Source organism: Pectinophora gossypiella, chromosome 2 (assembly GCF_024362695.1).
Source record: "Pectinophora gossypiella chromosome 2, ilPecGoss1.1, whole genome shotgun sequence".
In the NCBI taxonomy this organism is placed as follows: domain Eukaryota; kingdom Metazoa; phylum Arthropoda; class Insecta; order Lepidoptera; family Gelechiidae; genus Pectinophora; species Pectinophora gossypiella.
This window is the reverse complement of record NC_065405.1, coordinates 9,813,567-9,833,322: the sequence shown is the minus strand read 5'-3', so window position 1 is coordinate 9,833,322 and position 19,756 is coordinate 9,813,567. Positions and strand designations below refer to the sequence as shown.

General features: G+C 38.0%; 1 protein-coding gene across 7 annotated transcripts in view; it reads right to left on the bottom strand.

The window, feature by feature from the left end:
- LOC126374343 (major facilitator superfamily domain-containing protein 12-like) overlaps positions 1-19,756 on the bottom strand; it is a 96,924-nt gene that overhangs the window by 51,238 nt on the left and 25,930 nt on the right. Inside the window, exons 1-5 of one of the 7 annotated variants that reach the window (XM_050021003.1) lie at positions 13,581-13,617; positions 12,965-12,999; positions 11,876-12,642; positions 11,487-11,642; positions 10,944-10,997 (exon numbers count right to left, since the gene is read on the bottom strand). In XM_050021003.1, the coding sequence (XP_049876960.1) occupies positions 10,944-10,972 (29 nt within the window). In that variant the 5' untranslated portion in view covers positions 10,973-10,997; positions 11,487-11,642; positions 11,876-12,642; positions 12,965-12,999; positions 13,581-13,617. Of the gene's footprint in view, positions 1-10,943; positions 10,998-11,486; positions 11,643-11,875; positions 12,643-12,964; positions 13,000-13,580; positions 13,633-14,204; positions 14,247-19,756 lie in introns of those variants that run through there. The other 6 variants (XM_050020924.1, XM_050020935.1, XM_050021018.1 and 3 more) reach the window with 6 other exon arrangements.

The following is a 19,756-nucleotide window of genomic DNA, read 5'->3' as shown; positions in this document are numbered from 1 at the left end:
TGGTTCATCCATCTTGGCTCTTTGTTGCTGATACTCGAATTCAGTAACTTAAAAATCTGTGCCAAAACTCTATTAACGATTAGGCTTTTATTTTTTATATTGTTTTGTTCTCCTCGTCATTTTTTTTTAATTTTGCGCATTGCTTCTTGTTATTATTTGCACTGTTGTTATTATGACAAGAGAAAAAAACTAATTAACAGCACAGTCGTGTCTCTCCTTACAAGGTATGTCTGCACTTCCTACTCTCTTAAGGCTTTGAAGGACAAAAAACAAAAGACGTTGACGCACTATCGGAATGTACCTACGACAGCTATTCATATAATTTAATATTAATATTCATACAGCTTAACAATCAGTGTTCGATGAATTGCATATGAATACACGATGGATTTGTGGTAGCTCATGCATTTTATAGTATGCTACAAGGAAAACTGCTCATTGTTAGCTCTCGAAGGCTTACCACACACGCGTCGCAGTAGCGTATTATAAGTTAGTATATATATCACGTGTGTGCCCATAGAGGCTGCCAGACCGCTGGCTGCAAGCAAAGTAAATAAATAATAAAGCAACCATAATGGATTACAGTGGACTACCTATATTAAACTACATTACTGAAATGTAAAATGTGAACGTACTTTGGCGGCTCTATTATAGACAATGTCTGCAAATAGTCGTGCCGTTACCCATGCACGCGTCTTTGCAGGAAATTAACACTGTTATTCGTAATAAGGTTAATATGAGGCGTAGTAAACAATTTGATGGTATTTTGCCACTTTAAGGTTACGTGCGCGAAGGTAAATAGCTGTAGTACTTTTTCCTGGCATTGAGAGCAATATCGTTGCCGATATTCGTGCCGGTTTTACGAGATGTTTCGGCAAACGACGCAACATTACATACAGCCATATTACAAATATTTAAGCAGCTTTTTATGCTTTCAGCTACAAGATCCACTTAACCTTGTTTATTATACTGGAGGTGTAATTTGATGTGAGCGTAACGGACCATAAAATCTAATGTCCGAGACATATCACTCGAGCGGTCATCGTGCAATAATGTGGCCTAGTTACGTTGATTTGCTCAAATTGGCCATACTTAAAGCATACATTTGTTTGACCTAGAAAAATGCACTTTAAAATAGTTTACATTAGAAAAAGACTTAAAAATGGACTGTAAGAGTTCATGACGATATTTATATGTGGTATATGTACTGTGAATTAACTACTGTGAGTATAGTAAATAAGTATAGGTAGGTTGTTACTAAAAAGCTAATCGATCCTGGGTAAAAACCTGTATATTTAACCAAGACCTTTCGTATTGACAAATTACTTAACGCGGCACATATCTTGCCAATATGTCAATATTTCAGGTCACTATTTCAAGGTAAACGCGGGTACAAGATATGTTTATTGAGAAACAAGGGTCGCCTATGTAAATATGGCATTTTGGACTTTTTCCTTTGTGAAAATGGCAATTATTAAAATTACAAACTCATGAATATTCATAGGATGTTTTTACGCTCGTACTCGTATAAACAGATTACGTTTGATATGAAATGGTATAACGCTATTTTATACGATATAGTAGTACGACGAGCCGAGTCTAAAAGTAATTTTCACGGTTGGCTGTGCGAACGCCAACTTCTCTGGCTAGTTAATTATGCAACCGATAAACAAGTTGCAGTCTGGCCTGCACCTCATGTTAATTACCTTTATCTCTCGCGAGTCGACCTGGGAATGTCTTCATTGCATTTGTTTACCTGCACGTTTAAACTCCGCATGGTAATCGTGAGGCGACGATCTTAGCAAATTAATTGTCCGCCAGCCTCGTGACTATCAGTACATAGTAGAAACACATTAAATGCCACCAAAAGGCAAATTTTCAGTTTCCTCTTATCTCTTTTCCGAATATATACGAGCTTTGCAGTGAGTACAGAATGTAAGAACTAAACTTCACAGTTTCAGACTTAAGATTTTCTGAGTTGTGTAAGAAGTTTAGCTTGATGTAGTGCTCCCTGAAATTCAGAGATAACCAAATATATTTTTGGACTTAAAAGGAGTAGATTTTATTCCCGCATAGCGATGCTAGATTACATACAGTAGCATTGAAAAATTGCTATTGTCTGATCCAAAAAGAGCCTCCATTTTATAGTTGCAGATGAAAATATTCGCGGGCGCTCCGTGCGTTTGTTTTCACCAGTTTTATTTACTGACTATGATTGTTGTAAATATTTATGAGTTTTATTACGAAATTTTTTTTTTTAAGTTTGGAATATTTTTGCAATGGCAACACTTTCAAATTGGAGATGTCCTTAGAAAAAGTTTTGTACGATCTAAGTACTTACTCTGAACCGGCGTGCGTGTATGAAACGATTGATGAATGTGGAGGAAAGAGAAGTGTGTCAGGATCGAAGCAAATAGAATTCCATAGTGTCTGCTTACCCCGGTGGGAAATAGGCGTGAGGTTATGTATGTATGGAACAATTTTAACCGAAGTTCTCAAAGCGTGTTTAATTTTAATTTTCAATGAATAAGAATGTAAATAATAATTACATTGGCCCCGATTCCTGCAGACATCTCTTAATTTTACTTTAAGTTATACCTGTCATTTTCTTATCCGCCGAAAAGGAAAGGGACGGATGATTGACAGCTCTTAATTTTAGGAAGAATGAGTAAATAAATGAATAACCCGGGCGAATTTTTAGACGGTTGTTTTAGATTTGTGCTTAAAATTGACGTGTGTTCCATAAATTTTATGCTTGTCGATTACCCGTCCCATTCCTTTTCGGCGGATAAGAAAATGACAGATATAACCTAAAATAAAATTAGATGGTGTTTACAGGAATTAGCACCATTGTCTGTCAAATTACACGTAAGTACTTAAACAATTTAACTATAAATATTGCTAGTCTAGATGCGTATTGATTTACATGGTAGGCTAAATTCCTAACTGACTCGTAGTTGCCAATGTAGGTAATAAATTACTAGCGTGAAGTCATAACATATGCCGTCACCATAATTCACTGTTTCTCATTAATATCCATTATATATTGTTGTAACCTGCGTGGATTCTGAATTTGAAATTATATCGGTTAAGAGACAACCGTCTAGACCATCAATGTCAGACAGTGAAAACCTACGCCCTACATCTACATCTGATTGGGAGTATGGATAGTCACTTTAGATGCCGTTGAAGATTTACATAACATAAAAGAAATCTTTGTGTAGGCAGAGGTGTCTAGTATATACACCGACTCCTCGACTGTTATGCATAAGTCCCATATTTTAGCAGCCTATTTATTACCATTAACCGGGCACAAGTCCTGAAAACCATTTTTTTTAAAATTTATATCTTTTATTTAATAAAGGACTTGGTACAAGAATAACGACCATGTCGTCCTCGTAATTAAACAGTACATAGGAATTATTTTACATGATAGAAGCTTATTAATATAATTGACAATTTATTCAGTAGCTATTCTACTTCCAATACCTAATTTTACCAATTTATAAAGTGATTCCTGAAAACCATGTGATATCAATTATCTATTATCTAAACATGAAATAAACAATTATGAAGTCGAATTTTTTGTCTTGACGCGTCTTATAGCCCACTGAAACTCCTTAACGCTTTAGTACTGTCGACACCATGTGCGCAGTGCAGAATCTCCAAGAAACTATAGAACTCATAGTCTTCCAGTATTCTATAATTGTTGTGTACTCATTGATAGACCCAAATTCCATCAATAACGCCAATTATCAATCATCACGTGACAAGCTGTTGAGGGTGCTATGATTTCACCGGATCGTATCTACCGATTCCCGTCACTTCCCTGGAAATGTTTAGATCATCAATTAGCTGTAATTAATCGCTGACAGTCACAATCGACGAATCCAATTGATGACCCTGCGTCAAAATGACAAAAACGACGATTTGTTTTCGTTGTATGTGTCGTCGGCCGATCGAGGTCTGCCTGGGCCCATCATGATGTGCAGGTATTTCGTGATATGGCCGATTATTTCATAATGTGCCCAATTTAAAGTTAGCCAGATCGATGAGAGCAACGCGTTTGTCAATTTGCCCTACCAGTCACTTGGCCATATCGAGATATGGCTGGACGCATCGAAAAATAGTTCCGTTTCGCGACACTCGTGGCGCTAATTGCGATGTTCAGTCAGCTGTGATTACGTGTGAGAAAGATGGCGGCAGATATTTGTGTTAGTAACAGTGACTTAATTATTTATTGTATAATTTTAAGTAGCAGAAAACTTTTTAAATAAACGCCATTATAAAATGTAAGGATAATGTTTAAATGTTTTATTTGCGAATACTTTGGTGTCCCTTTTTATCCAGAGCATAGCTAAGTAAATTCTTATTATCTAAACGTATTTTTTATCTAGTTTTATTTTTTTGTTAATTTTACAATTATTTGTGGTAGTTGACATTTACTTGTTATTACAAATCTGTTTTGTAAATAATCCTGTTAGCTTCCCTAACAAAATGAAATTAAATGACGGAAGGAAACCATAGTATTTTAGCGGTTAAAATATGTTGACGACGACGTCGACACCATCGTCCCAGGTCTGTAAGCGCCATATGAGCATCAGACATCAATTAATTCGACCTACAAAAAAGTGTCGTACTTCGCAAATACTGGCACTTCTGAAATTACGTAGTGGATACAGAAAAAAATCAATTTACCATGAGGTACTATTTTTAAAAGAAATAAACCAACTATTGAACTGCAGTCGCAAATACAAAACTTTAGACTAGCTCAAAAGCTAAACTGTTTTTTTTTTTCAATTTCAAGGGACAAAGATTGAACATGCTTAGCTGGAAAAAATATGTGCACTCTCACCTTGAAGGTGAAGTATCTACGTAATATATTATGGAGCGAAGCATTTATTTTATTCCAAATATTATAACTACCTATAATTATTTGTTGGATGAAACTCGAACAGTTATATCAAAGAGGCATATTACTGAGATCCACACAGAAAAATAATACGAGGTCTATTTTGTATAACTTAGTAGTATCTCGATATAAGTATATATTATAGTTAGGTATATGTATTAAGAACTTTAGTCACAAAGGTGGTTACGAAAAAAAATGTTCAATTGATAACCAAATTCTATTTCATTTTCCTTTGATGTATAAAAGCTTCGAACTGCCTCCTCCCTAACTACGCAGACATAAGAGAATATTAAACTACATAAGATTATTAATGATATTTCTTCCAAAGCCGTTGGAGATAAGGTTTTAAGCAAGACAGGCATATTATATTCGTCTGACATCGGGTTCACAAAGTATTAGTTAAGTTTAATTGGCTTTCATCCCGGATAAAACTCAGTTCAAAAACATATTTAAAGAGCAGAAAGAACAATGAACCAATCATTAGCCAATAGGTAGAGCATGCTAGATATTGTTGAAAGTATTACTCATTGATTACCGTGTTTCAAGCGAATAATAATAATAGTCCGGAATTCCATAGTCCCGAGATATGGAAACGACATACAATAATAATAATAAAACACTTTATTGCTTTACAAGACATTTACAGGATAAACTTATTCTAAGGCGGCCTTATCGTTAAGAGCGATCTCTTCCAGACAACCTTCGGCCGAGGATATTGTACACTTGTACTACTGCAGTGTAGCGCGCAAAAAAGTAAAATAAAATAAAAAATAATGAATGCGAATAAATGTATTTTATTCTATTCAAAAGCAGATGTTGCTCACAATAAAAAAGAGAAAAGTAGAGCATCGAAGGCTTCTAGGGCACATGCTCCGAAATGACAGATATCGCCAGCTTCAAGTTGCAAAGTCGGCGAAAATCTTGGATCGAAGGCGCGTGGGAAGGCCGACGATGACATGGATGCACAACGTCAAGGGACGAAGGTGGCGACGGTCGAAGAACTATTCCGTATGGCCAGGGATAGGATCACATTCCATAAGCTGATCGCTAACCTCCAGTAATGGAGAGAAACTTTTTTTTTTTTTCTTTTTTTTTGACGTGATTTATTGTAGATTTGCTGCAGATGGCATTAACTACTTGGCCGGACAACTGGGGAGCGCTGAAGGCTCTCACCCGGTACAACGTTTAAGACAACATGCCTGAGGGTGCCCAGTTGGGCGCGAACCTCGGCTCAGGGCGTCGTCTGAGAGGAAAAATATTTGAAAGAATTAATCGACCCTAGTGGGTCGATAGCGATAAGCGCTGAATGAGGGAAACATGGAGAGAAACGACAAGAAGAACATTCTATTCAAAATATCTTAGTTTTGTTTAAGAGGTGCTCCTGTGAACACTTGAATTCAAGCATTACTCAAGCAAATGCTGCGCCCTATGTTGTGCACTGACGCTCATAGTTAGCCCGTGTAGTGTTAGAAGCTTGGCTCTACATGAGATCTGATAACTTTTTGACATTGCGATCGATATGATCTCGTCTTGGCACATTTTACATGAAAATATTTTTGTTGGTACCTACTTACTTATTTCTGGAAATAAAAACAAACAAATATTGCAATGACATCTTCAATATTCTTACTTTATACTATGTAAAAGAATATTTCGTGACGAAGGTTGACATTTTGTTTTCATAACTCCTTATGTTTTCGTCTACTCTATAAGTAAATATTCTTGGATATAATTATTGGAAAACGTGAGAAGCGTGCATGCACTGACTAAAATATTTCTTGTTTGAAAACATTTTAGCTTCTCAATTTTGAACACCCCGAGAGAAAAAGTCAAGAATAGCGTGTTCGAAATGGCTCTCTTACCTACCCTGATCGAGGTTACTGGCGAAAGCATTCGACCATATTATAAACAGATAAGTAGGTGAGTATTCTTGTAGAAAAGACGTTTATTTTTTTCGAAACGAATTTTGTTTGAGGTTCAGTTATCATAAAACAGCATCATGCTAGTATCCCCAAAGGGATAGGCAGAGGTCTATTACTATAGACCTATTTATGTATTTCCTAACACATCCACTCCTCGCTAGCTATGTCTAAGACCCATGTAATAGGTGGAGCCTATTGCGACAAATCCTGGAAACCAGGTGATATAATTTGTCTATGATCCAAACATGAATTCAAACTCATGAAGTCGAATTCAGTTATTTAGCGCCGGAGTCGGGATTCGAACTAGAGTCACTACGATACAAGTCACGAATTATACACATAAAACAGCCTACATATGTCCACTACTGGGCACAGGCCTCCCCTCAACCAACCGGAGGGGGTATGGAGCATACTCCACCACGCTGCTCCAATGCGGGTCGGTGGAGATGTTTTTTACGGCTAATAGCCGGGGCCAACGGCTTAACGTGCCCTCCGAACCACGGAATCATCTTACTTTTCCGGACAATCAGGTGATTCAAGCCTGAAAAGTCCTTACCAAACAAAGGACAGTCTTACAAAGTGATTTCGACAATGTCCCCATCGGGAATCGAGCCCGGACCTCCAGGTCGTGAGCCTAACGCTCTAACCACTAGACCTCGCTGTTTATCGGTTATTTAATCAATTGAAATCCTAAAGTAACAATTTAGTACAATTAAGCTCTGGTATCGCGGGTGTGCGTGGTCAGTAAACAGTGGACAATAGAGGTTAAGACCAATCTGATTGTGGAGTTGAACAATGCGCTCGGGAGTTGACCGCGGACTCCGCAAACGCTACAAATTTTACACTCCTGCTCTGCACCGTCTGTTTGTTTGTAGACCAACTTTGTAAGAACGGGACGTGAATTAGAAAATGCTTGGGATTGTGTACATACTGTAAACGAGTTTATTTAATGTACTTTCATTGCGAATAAAATGGTAATGTAAACAATATTGCGGTGTCCAACATCCACTGTGAAAGAAGATAATTAATTAATAAAGAAATGGATATTTTTATCTCTTTCAATCGATAAAGGGGATCTGTGCTCCTCAGTCGGATCTTTATGGGTTGTTAATGTATTGTAAATGTCCAGTTTAGCTCAATACGGTTTCTTTATCGGTGTAATAATTTAGACATCTAAATGCATTGACATTTAGCAGGCTTGTTTAAACCGTTACATTGTTTCATATCAAAGCGCGTATTTTACATTCGAGAATTACCTACAATGTACCTAACTTTGAAAAAGTAGGTTTACATCTTAGTTTCCATTATACATCTTTGTTTAGGGACTAATTGAGTTGTGTACTAGGTTGAAGAAAAATTATGAAATTCTGATTAATACTAAATAAAGACAGATCTAAAACTAACGAAAAACATTTTCTATTTATGAATTTTAATATTTTTCTATGACGTCACAATGTGCTTTTTCATACAAATTCCATAGTAATTTCGTGTTTTGACGTTTAGTAAAAAGTATCTGATTTGACTATTGTAGACTTCCCTCAGACGGTACTACGTACTTCGTATCACGATTAGCTGTAAATTGTCTTGGATTGCTGAACATAGCATCGCGCTTTCGTTCCCGAAGGGATAGACTGATGTGGATAGTAATAATACCACTCCTCACTCCTCGCCAGCTATGGTATACTAATTCGGGATGACCCACAGAGGCAGCCAATCAGCTCGCGACTCCAACGCGGACGGTATCGGGGTCCTGACTCCACTTCAGGACCCCGATACCGACCCCACCGCCGTGGTTAACGATTTCCCTCAATCAGCGCTTATCGCTATGGAACCACTAGGGTCGATTAATTCTTTCAAATATTTTTCCTCTCAGACGACCCCCTGAGCGGAGGTTCGCGCCCAACTGGGCACCCTCGGGCCTGTTGTCTTAAACGTTGTACCGGGTGAGAGCCTTGAGCTCTCCCCATTTGTCCGGCCTAGTAGTTAATGCCATCTGCGGCGAATCTACAATAAGTCACGTAAAAAAAATCGGGATGACGGGCGTGAGTTTATGTATGTACCTATATATGGTGTTGGATAGTTGTGAAACGTCGTTCCGGTCCTGATTGGCCGGCCGTCGAACCTCGTCCTGCGGCGCGAAGCCCTGGGGTAAAATACATTATACGCTACATCCTACACCCGGTAACAAGGGTTGCTGCACACTTAGTGTGAAGAATCGACTAGTCTGCTGCGATAAAGACGTTCAACTACGTAAATCGAAGCGTTGGAGGGTTGTTTAGTAGCTTTTTATGCTTCGTATTATAAAACTGTTGCATTCTGAGACCATTTTAGAAACTGAGACACTTACGAGACACTTTTAACGCTGAATATTGTGACGACACACATCCCTAGCATTTTTAGTTTTTCACGCGATCCGCTTACCTAATCTGAAAATTTACCTACAACAACTTATGACTTCATTTACCCAATTAATATCAATGAGAAGGCAAAGAATGTCTTAGCCACTAAAACAATACCATTATGTCGTCAGACTTTGGTGACGACCTCCATCAGCCGCCTTCCTCACCGGATGTGTTTGGATTTTGATTTCCAGTGCTAGTCACAATAGTTCTTAAACTTTTCAAGAGAACTTCGCCAGCGGATTAAGGGGTAGGACAGTTTAATAGTGGGACATGCTGTTAACGTAGTTGCGTAAAGTTCCTGCCTGATTTACCTCTGTTGCCGACTGTACCACCGGCGGCGATGCGTCGCGCTGTCGAGCTGCGTATGAAACAGTGGCTGCACTCGTAAAGTACCTAAATATACTCGGCAATTTCGCTGTCTGGCGACAAAATTGGCGCCATGATCGAAATGTGCACCTTTTTGCACTTTGTCATGTTTTTACACTTTTATTTGCGTAGGTACGGTCAATTTACGGCTTTAAATGTTCAAAATGTAGAACATTTTTTAATACATTTTTTATTTTTGTGCTCTACATTGTGATAGCTGTTTCTCAAACTAAAACATCTGAAATAAAAAGTAAGTTTGATTTCCAAACATAATATCTGTTATACATTACATTACGAAAATATTGATTCCGGCTGCATTAACATAGTTTTGAAACACTTACATATAAAAGGGAACATGTTCGACTTGAATTGAATAAAGATAAGTTAAAAGCCTTGGACACTTTACGTGGGCTCTAGATGTCAGTATGGGACATCTTTACGTAAACTAATATAAATAAAATATGTGGTAATATAATACGTTCGTATTGAAAGAAAAGCAAGGAGAGCAAACGCGGGGGTGTGCGATGCGTGGGCAATCAGTGGCTACGTCAAACACTTTGAAATCTAAATATATCAAGGGAAGGCCCTTGACTAAGCCGAGTTTACTTTCTTCAAATAAAAATGTGTCTAAAGCTGAAAGCGCATGTCAGAATTTTCAGTTTTATATGGAACTTTTCTTTTTTCATCAGAAGAATTATACGCGTAATATCACTGGATGACATTCATTTTTTCCATAAAACAATAAAATGATCTTGTCTATTGTTAATGACCATAACTCCATAAAAAACTAAAAATTCTAATAGGTCGTACGATGCCGTAGAAATTGGTGCAACAATTTAATACCTAAAACCAACCTTAAAACGAGAACGTCTAAAATGTTTTCTTTTTTTTTCTAAAAATAAATAAGTTTGGAATACGAGAACATGTAGGCGTAACTGTTTCATCATAGGTAATTTAATTATTATAGTTCATACGAGTATCGAGTAATTACCCGACCAAAATATTTTTGACTTAGAAATTCTATTGAACATGAATATCGAAGCGTGCCCTGAGGCTAGTAGAAGATAGCTTTCGTTAAGCCTCGCAGCAGCCTAAGTATTACACTTTTAATTTTAAAATAACATCAAGTAGGTAGGTATATACTTTGCATACACCATCTGTCATATCGGCGCATTGATATGAATATGAATGATATTCATTACGATAACTTTCACTGAATATAATAGACATTATTTTTCTATACAAACTAACGACATGCATGGCGTGAACTTTCTACAAACATAATCGCAGACAATAAGTACGTTCGATTATTGCGACATAGCAAAACAATAAATTGCTTACCATTTGTTTAACACGCGCAGTAACTTCATTTCATTTCTCGCATGATGTTGTGACCTGGAAAGTATTCATTCTTTACTCGAGTGTTAAAGATGGAATGAAAAATAAAGTGCATAGCAATTGTGTAATTAAACACAATAAAACAAATTAAGATATGATTCAAATCAATGATAAAGTGACCAATGATTGGTAGAGTTTATTTAGATATATATCAAGATAATTTAAAATAGGGTAATCGCAGTTGCGGTAGAGTTAGGGTTTGGGTTTTAACAAGATGTCATAGTTTACCGAGTAACAAGCAGCAGCGGCAATTAGTCACAAATTCACAATGAATCAGAGTAAAATGAGCCTTTTCCCCGAACGCAGTGCCACGTGGGGAAGTCGACCACTGACTCAGAGCGTTCGATGCGCCTGTAGCGCGTCGCGATACTTTCACAATAGCGACGAAAACAATTCGCAGAATTGTCTTTTTAATCCACGCAAATAATAACCATTGCTGTGGGATAAAGCTTATTTTACTTAATAAAATGGAACAATTTAATTTACCTAAAAACTTTCCGTGAAGTTTGATAATAAAAATGGATTAATATTCCAAGACTGAAAGAGCGTTGACTGATGCTTAAGCCAAATTGGTTTTGCGATTAGATTCAGTTCACGCGAATCTTTCAATTGGCTTCCAATGTTCCGCTAAAGGTTTTCTTACTTTTATGGACATAAAACAATACACAAGGTAAAAATCCCACACTACAATAATGATCCCATCTTTTAGAAATAACAATCGTGTGGAGATTGAATAGGATATTTTTTGCCTGTAAATACGGCATGAAATTTTCTCAATAGCAACGAATTTTTAGACACAAAAATGTGGTTATAAAACATTTAGCAATTAACTATGGGCTTTGCGTCCTACGCATAACACAAATTATTTTACGCACCTTTGACGGATGCCTCTGATACTAAAATATTCATTTACTTTTCGGTCGAGGCTGGACCTTCATTAGGTGAACGGACTCGTGCCCTACGGGACAAGCGAGGTCCCATATATAAGTATACTCGTGTAGTGTATAAAAATAATACAAGCGAGGCGCGTGCTGGCCCGAATTGTTACAAATACTTTTTCTTTGCAGGCACAGACAGTTTATTTTTCAAACCGGATTCTGCCCTCCACTCGCTCCCGACCATATTGCTCTATCTTATGATTCCGCTCCCGACCGCTCTCTTCGGAAACTAATTGAAGATAACAAGCTTGTTTTTTCACCTTTCCATTTGTTCATTTTGGAATCGCAGCCGATCGAGTGAGCGATATTGTTTTCTTCTAAGTTTTTATCTAGCTTTTAGCAAGCCACGCTAAGTTTACGTTTATGCTCCGCTGGAATAGAACTTAGTTATAGAAGTGAAACACGTAGGTAAAGGAGCTTAGTTTTAGTCACACTGAAGTATCGAACCAATGTTCAATGTTTAATGAGATTCGTCGAAAATTGTTCATAAAACTTTGTGGGTAAATTGTTTTCCACGAGGTTGTTGTGTCAGTAATCGAGACGACGGCTTCGGGCGGATTTGTCACGGTTGTGGGCGTTGGGTTGCGCGTGACCGCGTCAACGAAACCCCTACTAAAACCAATAAGCCCTCTTCGTGCGTGAAATTTCGCTGGTCATCGCACCTACGTCTTCGTACTTACGGCGCACTTTTCACAATCTTGCACCTACAAATTTATTAAACAAATATTAAGCCTTCGAGAGTTTTCGATATTAATGGGTGATACTGAAAAATTCAGTAGCTGCAGCATTTATAAGTTACATAGACAACAGAGCAGCTTTCTATCGATTTTTTTATAATTAAGTAAATGAAATGTTTTCTGATTATTTCATAAACAATGAAAGTCGTTGGCCGCGGGTTCGTGCGCCAGTCAGCGACCGGATAATTTTTGCGTGAATTATCGTCACGAAAGCGTGTTGATTTTGGGAACAGGCGAAACAGTGCCCGCTAGGCTTTAGATTAAGTTATTAATAAAAGTACCAACTCACAATAACTTTTTATTTACTTTCCCACGACACCAACTCTGTAATATAAGTAACAAAAGTTGATATTGAAAGTGTTTCGACAAATTGTGTTGTCTTACTTTTAAGGAAAGTTTGATCTTGTAACTGAATAAGAAGGAGGTAGAGACGGCTATTTAACTTTAATCACGACTAGCATAAAACTTAAAGGCATAAAGTTTTGAACTGGTGTTAACATAAGTTCGAAGGTAATACATTTATACAGTCGCTGACGATAAATTTTATAGGGTGTCGTTTTGTAGAAAGTTTTAGTTTCGGGTTAATAAACTGTGTATTAGGTTAGAACAAGAAATAGAGTTATGGCTTCTCTGTTGGGCTGTTCCACACGTAATCACGGCCATTATCTGTCAACTGTGATTTCCTGCCTCGCCTCGCCGAAGGTCTCCACTATTTATTATGCAGCCATTCACCCTAATCTTGGACGCCGTGAACTACGTAGTAAAATTGTTTCCGAAGACAAGTTTTATACCTTAATTTAACTCACATTAACTTGTTTCGGAACAAACTGGCCTGGGGTATAATTTATAGAAGTGAAAGTAGGGAATACATAAGTATAAAAAAATCTTATTTTACAAGAACTCACATGCGAAAGTGAAATATTGTAAACCATAGAAACTACTGCAGTTTATAATGTGTAGTCGAGTACTGAAGTACTTACATTCTTATTATAGATAAATTCTTATCTAGAAATGTCACATATGAATAGTTATTACAATTACGTCATTGGAGTATTTTGGTTTTTGTATTTAAAAGCTTAAGAATAGTTGCTGTTCTTCTTTTACACTTACGTTAAGTACGTGCATGGATTTTTTATAAAGATAATAATGACATAAGTTACACAATATAAACAGCGTATATACGTCCCACTCCTGGGCTCAAGCCTACCCTTAATCAACCTGAGGGGATATTGGAGCATACTTCATCATGCTGCTCCACTGCTGGTTAGTGGAGGTGTTTTTTTACGGCTAATAGCCGGGACCAATTGCTTATGGACACGTGATACAAGCCTGCTATGTCCTTACCAATAAAAAGGGAATTGGGAATCGAACCCCGATCGTGAGCCTAACGGTCTAACCAATAGACCACGGAGGCTGTATTTAATGACGTAAGTAATGAACAATAATTACTTATAAGTAGGTATACAATCTTTATTTCGTTTTGGAGGTGATTGTAAATGTTAGTACTCATTTAATTTGGGTTTACTTACAATTTCCGCGGACAATCGTAACTAGGCCACTGCCAGCGTTATCTGTAACGATACAAGTTATCTAAATAATACGATATCAGATTGTGGTATGTTTTATTGTCCATTTACAAACAGAGGGCAGTTACGTTTGGACCGATTGTGGAGATAAGCCGCGGGTCGGGCCGCGGGTGCTGGTCAAAAGGAAAGCGGGTGACGTGGTGGCGAGGACTGGGCCTGTTGCTGTCTTTGCTTACCACGAGCTAGACGGAAAGTTAAACGAAGAAAATTATTGGGAAAATCTCCGGAAGAATATGCAGATAGAAAAAAGGATAGGTAAATCTGTTGTGGATGTTTTGCTGCATATCCCGTTTCCGGCCAAGTAGTTATGTCATTTGCGGAAAATCTACAATAAGTCACGTCAAAGAATATATATATAAGTAGGTACATACATTATGTATCTATGTGTATACATGACGCACACCTATCTCTTTCTATTTGCTTGCTAACTTTCTAGGTACTTAAGTATTTGTTTAGGTGTATGATACGTCTTTAATATATGACGCCTATGCTACCAGAGTATTTTATCCAAGTTTGATTGTCCGATATATAAAATTTTGCAATCTACCGGTCGCTTTAAACATGCACCATACAGTAAGCTCATGCAGGTCCAAGGTTAGTGCAAAATCAACGCAACCATCGGCGACTGTCGCCCGCGCCCCTCGCCGGACAGCGGCCGCTCGCACATTTTGATAACTAAGCCATATTTTTACCCGACAACACTCATGAAACTTGTTTGCTTAATTGGGTTCTACGATTCGATTGTCATTAGGCAACCTTGCTTAGGTAATAGATGCGTTGATTGCGCACGCGATAACAGACTTCGCACGAGTTTGAAATGTCAAGACGTTTGAGTTTTATGAATGCTGTAAAAAATTAACACAGATTTGACTTTCATGTTTTGACATTTCAGGAACTATAAAATTACATTTTCATAACCGTAATGGGGCGTTTATGCAGATTTAGTCTGAACGTTTTCGCCGAGTTATGAATGAGCGTCCCAGATTCGGTGTAATCATCTGGCGTGGCGGCGCGGGCTCGCGCGGAGCCCCGAGGGCGGAGTCTTGCGACCCGGCACGGAAGCGCCTAACTGCCGCGAACGTTCCATTCCTATGTAAATCCCACTGGCGCATCCGACGGCGGATAATAGAGACTCAATTTGCATGTCTCGTTGCCCTTTGTGGCTGCTAAACCGACACGCGGCGGAGTCGCCGGCGCCCGTATCTCTGTCGAACGGGACTTACAGCACGTGAATATCAAGCATCCCTTAATAGACAATGGTTATTGAACAAGAAGTGATTTGGCATTCATTGGAGCCGGTAAGCGGGCCAGCGGGCCGGGTGGATGTACAACCACTGTTGAACCTGACGTGAGCTGAATAATTTAGTTCCCGGCGGCGCAGATAGCACACTTCCTAACCCAATATCTATTGTATTAATTAAAATTCGATCCGCTTCTCCGTTCCTCGACGTAATTAATTTAGTAAGTAAGTCTGTTATTCTATTAAGTATACAATAACACATGGCTATAGGTACGTGGGCAGAAAAATATGACAAGATGTAATTCATACGTGTATTTTGTAGTGAAAGATGTGATTTGCGCGAGAAATAAGTAAGGAGAGCTTTCTTCAAGCTACTTATAGATAAGGACATTGAGCTGTATGTAATTGCGTTTTTATGCGTGTGCGGTCGGGTTGGTCGGTTGCGATTTCCTCTAATAGCAGGGTGTCGCGGCCCCACTGCGGCGACGCTACGCAGAATCAATTATGAGTTTTTCCCTCCGGCACATCGGCATCCGGCGTCCGGCGAGATTGTTGCTCGGCTGCTTCTTGTCTCGGAGCCAGATTCCGCGCGTACGCATACTCGTACCCTCACACTGGCACCGCGTCCTCACTACCCATCTCTGGAACTCACTAGAAATCACGTTCGCACTAATAGACGCCTAGAAATTGTTCATAATATTACCCTTTTTAAATTACTCTACAACCCGTTTGGGAACTTGGATGCATCAAATATTTATAGACTCATCCTTATAGGTGTAGCAACAATAAATTGATATTAAAATTCCGAATAGTTTTATTGCTCACCGCGGCCGTCACGGGATACAGTCCACTGGCACTTCGCTCTATATAGAGTAATTTGTTTTCGGCTTCCGATGAGACGGAGTCCGTTCAAAAATATAATCACGGTAGGAATGTTGAACGACTTATCAATTCGATACGGAGATTTTTTGTTCTCTTATTAAGGTTCTTATAAAGGTTTGGTCATAATAGCGACGGTAACGAACTGGGTGTATCGCTCACTGCACGCTACAGCCCTCGGGGCATTTTAGATAGGGCCCATGATATGTCAGTAAGTAATTACAAGTGTTGTAATTTATTTTCCGGGAAAGCACATAAATAGCAATATTTCTATGAAGTGTTTGTGTTCCCTTTAGGTAAAGCAAATAATTTATTACTAGTAATAGCCTTATAACATTACATTATATTTCCTACCTTTCAAATTAACAAATAATAATTAGTAAAGCACAATTAATAGCTCAATTCGTTTCCCATGTTTACAAGTTGATCGTGATCTAATCTAGATCTTTCGTCATTTTCGACGTTTGTTTATCAGTTAATAAATAATTTCCCTTCATCCGTCAATTACCAATTAGTCGTACAGAAAAACCCGCAAAGAACATAATTTTTCATTTTTAAAAACCTGTTTCACATACCTACGGAATTGATTGGAAGAATAACTTTATAAGTTCAATATAGGCACAGAAATGTAACCAATCTACTCTAGAGGGTGTTCGTATAACTCAGTTTCTTAATTTCTATCATGATAGATAGAATCCTATCCTATGATTGGCTAAAATATCAATGAATTTACACGAGTTGCCAGTTTCAACCAATCACAGGGCACGATTTCTATATGTCATTATAGAAACTGTTACACGATTAGGCATTGATGTATAATATGTTACTATGGTGATTAGGCCTTTGTTTCACAGTGAGATCGAATACACCAACGCAGTAATGTTGTTGGCTCAGTTCAAGCCGTTTCTCCCCGGAATAATCCTGCGGCCTTCGCTTTTAGGCACCTTCAAGCATGTTGTCTTAGACAAGCGTCAGCTCTCTTCAAGTACTGAATTTCGTCTTAGCCAAATCTACCCAAAGAGAAACAATTTCGATTTGGAACCGAATTTGAATGAAACGTTAAATATATTTCCAGAAATTATGTTGAATATCACCAGTGAAATATTCTGTATGCTAGTAAACATGAACAATCATACTTTTGTCTAATTAATTAAGTATAAAATCGCATTAGGAGGGGTTGGTTCGATCAAGTTCGCGGACCGTCAGTAATCTCGGAAGTTAAATGCTCCGTGAAAATGATTCATTAGGCCGAAGGTTATATGGCTGGAGTCAGTTAATGGTGCAGCAACTAGCCCTGAAAATCGATACTCTAATAGCTAATCTGTTACGCCTTATTTCCATGTACTGACAGAAGAACTGGATTTCTGTCTTTAGAAGTAGGTAATTGAATTGATGAATGTGGAGGAAGCAAGAGAAGTGTGTCAGTAGCAAATGGAATTCCATAGTCTCTGCTTACCCCGGTGGGAAACAGGTGTGAGTTTATGTATGTATCCATGTAAAAGTAATTGGCTAAATAGGTACGGGTAAGAATGATAATTAAAAATAAATTTAGTGAGGCGAATGATTCGTTTGTATTGGATTATTTTACCATCATATTAATTATCTTTCCTCGTGTCCTACTCAAGCACGAGTACAATATATATATTTTTTAAATAATTAATTATACTACCATGATTACGTCGAAGAAGTACACGTATTCATAAACGATCAATCAATAAGATATATTCGTGTATCACTCTTCGATCTAATAGTACATCGGTCGGCGCTTCAAATCAGGAGTACAAGTAGTGTAAGCAGATATCATTGTTCTGTCGACAGATATGGCATCATGCACATCGGTTGATCAGGAGATATCAACTCGAGGTTATCGAGACGAAGATATACGTGGGAGACAAACGAGGCGCTTCATAGGGTGTTCTTATATATTACTTAAATTAAATAATTATAATGCAAGGTTACATGGATGTATATCAACGAAATCGATACCGACAGTTCAGATTTTACACGTCAGAAACAAACTTTTAAGGGTTAATAAACTCTGTACCTACTAGCACGAGATAAGGATTAAAATATCCGGCACCTTTCAGAAAGTAAGTAAGTAATAGTATAGTATCAGATACACCCACGCCGCGCCGTACAAAATTAAGTAATGAGAAATTTAAGATGTTAATATACATAGGTATATTTAGTCAGCGGCGATCGTGCTGAACTTTCTTCCGTTGCTAGCTATTAATAATGGTAGCCAGTATCATATCACATTTCATATCTGGTTTTACGCTCTATTAATAGAATATGCGACTGCTTCAAGTTTCTATTTGTGGTGTGAACTAAGTGCCTACGATCTTGAGGAATATTCTCAACGTGATGTTAGATAAGAGGTTTATGTTGGCAAGCTAACTTTACCTCAGTCCTGGGTTCCCACATTGGAATTCACTCGGCCATTCGTCACAGTAACGTGGAATATTAAGACGTTTACAGATTTTTCCTATTTTCGCATTCGGATAAAAGCTCCCCGTTCCGCGTGAAAAAATCGCCATATCTCGTTTTACTTCAACTTATCAGGCATTCGCTCGTAAATCCCCTTATTATTGACAGAAATCCGTCCCTTACTCCCATAAAGCTGAAATTGTTACGTGTTATGGCAAATAAACGAAAATAGAAATCGGTTAGGCGACGATGCGATACTAGCGCGTCACGAAGGCTGTCTAACTACTCAGCTGCAACATGTATGTATCAGTTGCGGGCTTATTTTTTACCATATTTCCCTCCGTAATCCTCACGAGTACCTTTTAAACGAAAATTAAAGATTATTTCTTTTCGTCATATTTTACTCTTGAGGAAAATATTGTTATCGAAGAAACTAAGCTTATCCTTTGCTACCAAAGCAGTGTTTTGTTTTGGAGTATATGTTTTTGTTTTTTGCGCCTTGTTTATATTTTTTCTGTCGGAGTTAGTTATATAAGATAATCATAACAAATTCCTATAGTTACCTACTTTGCATCAAGTAGAGATTATCGTATTGTTTATCGTACTGATCAAAAATAGACGATGATCATGTAACTCACAGTATCTAACAGTTCTGTAGATATAGGTAATATGATATACCTACTAATCGGCCTATAAGATTAAGTACCTAATTGACAGGTCATCTGCAAGATGTTATACGAACCGTAACCGTGGCAGTCGTGGCAGTCCAATCGAAAAAAACGCTTGACTCTAGCTGTGAGATAATTTTCGATTTTGTTTTCCGCTTCATGTTTGGATCTTAAATGTGTATCACGTGCTCATCGGAGAATGAAAACATCGTGAGCAAACCCACATTTCCGAGAAATGCGTTTCGGACGTATGTGACCTAACCTGTGGGCTGGTTTTTCGT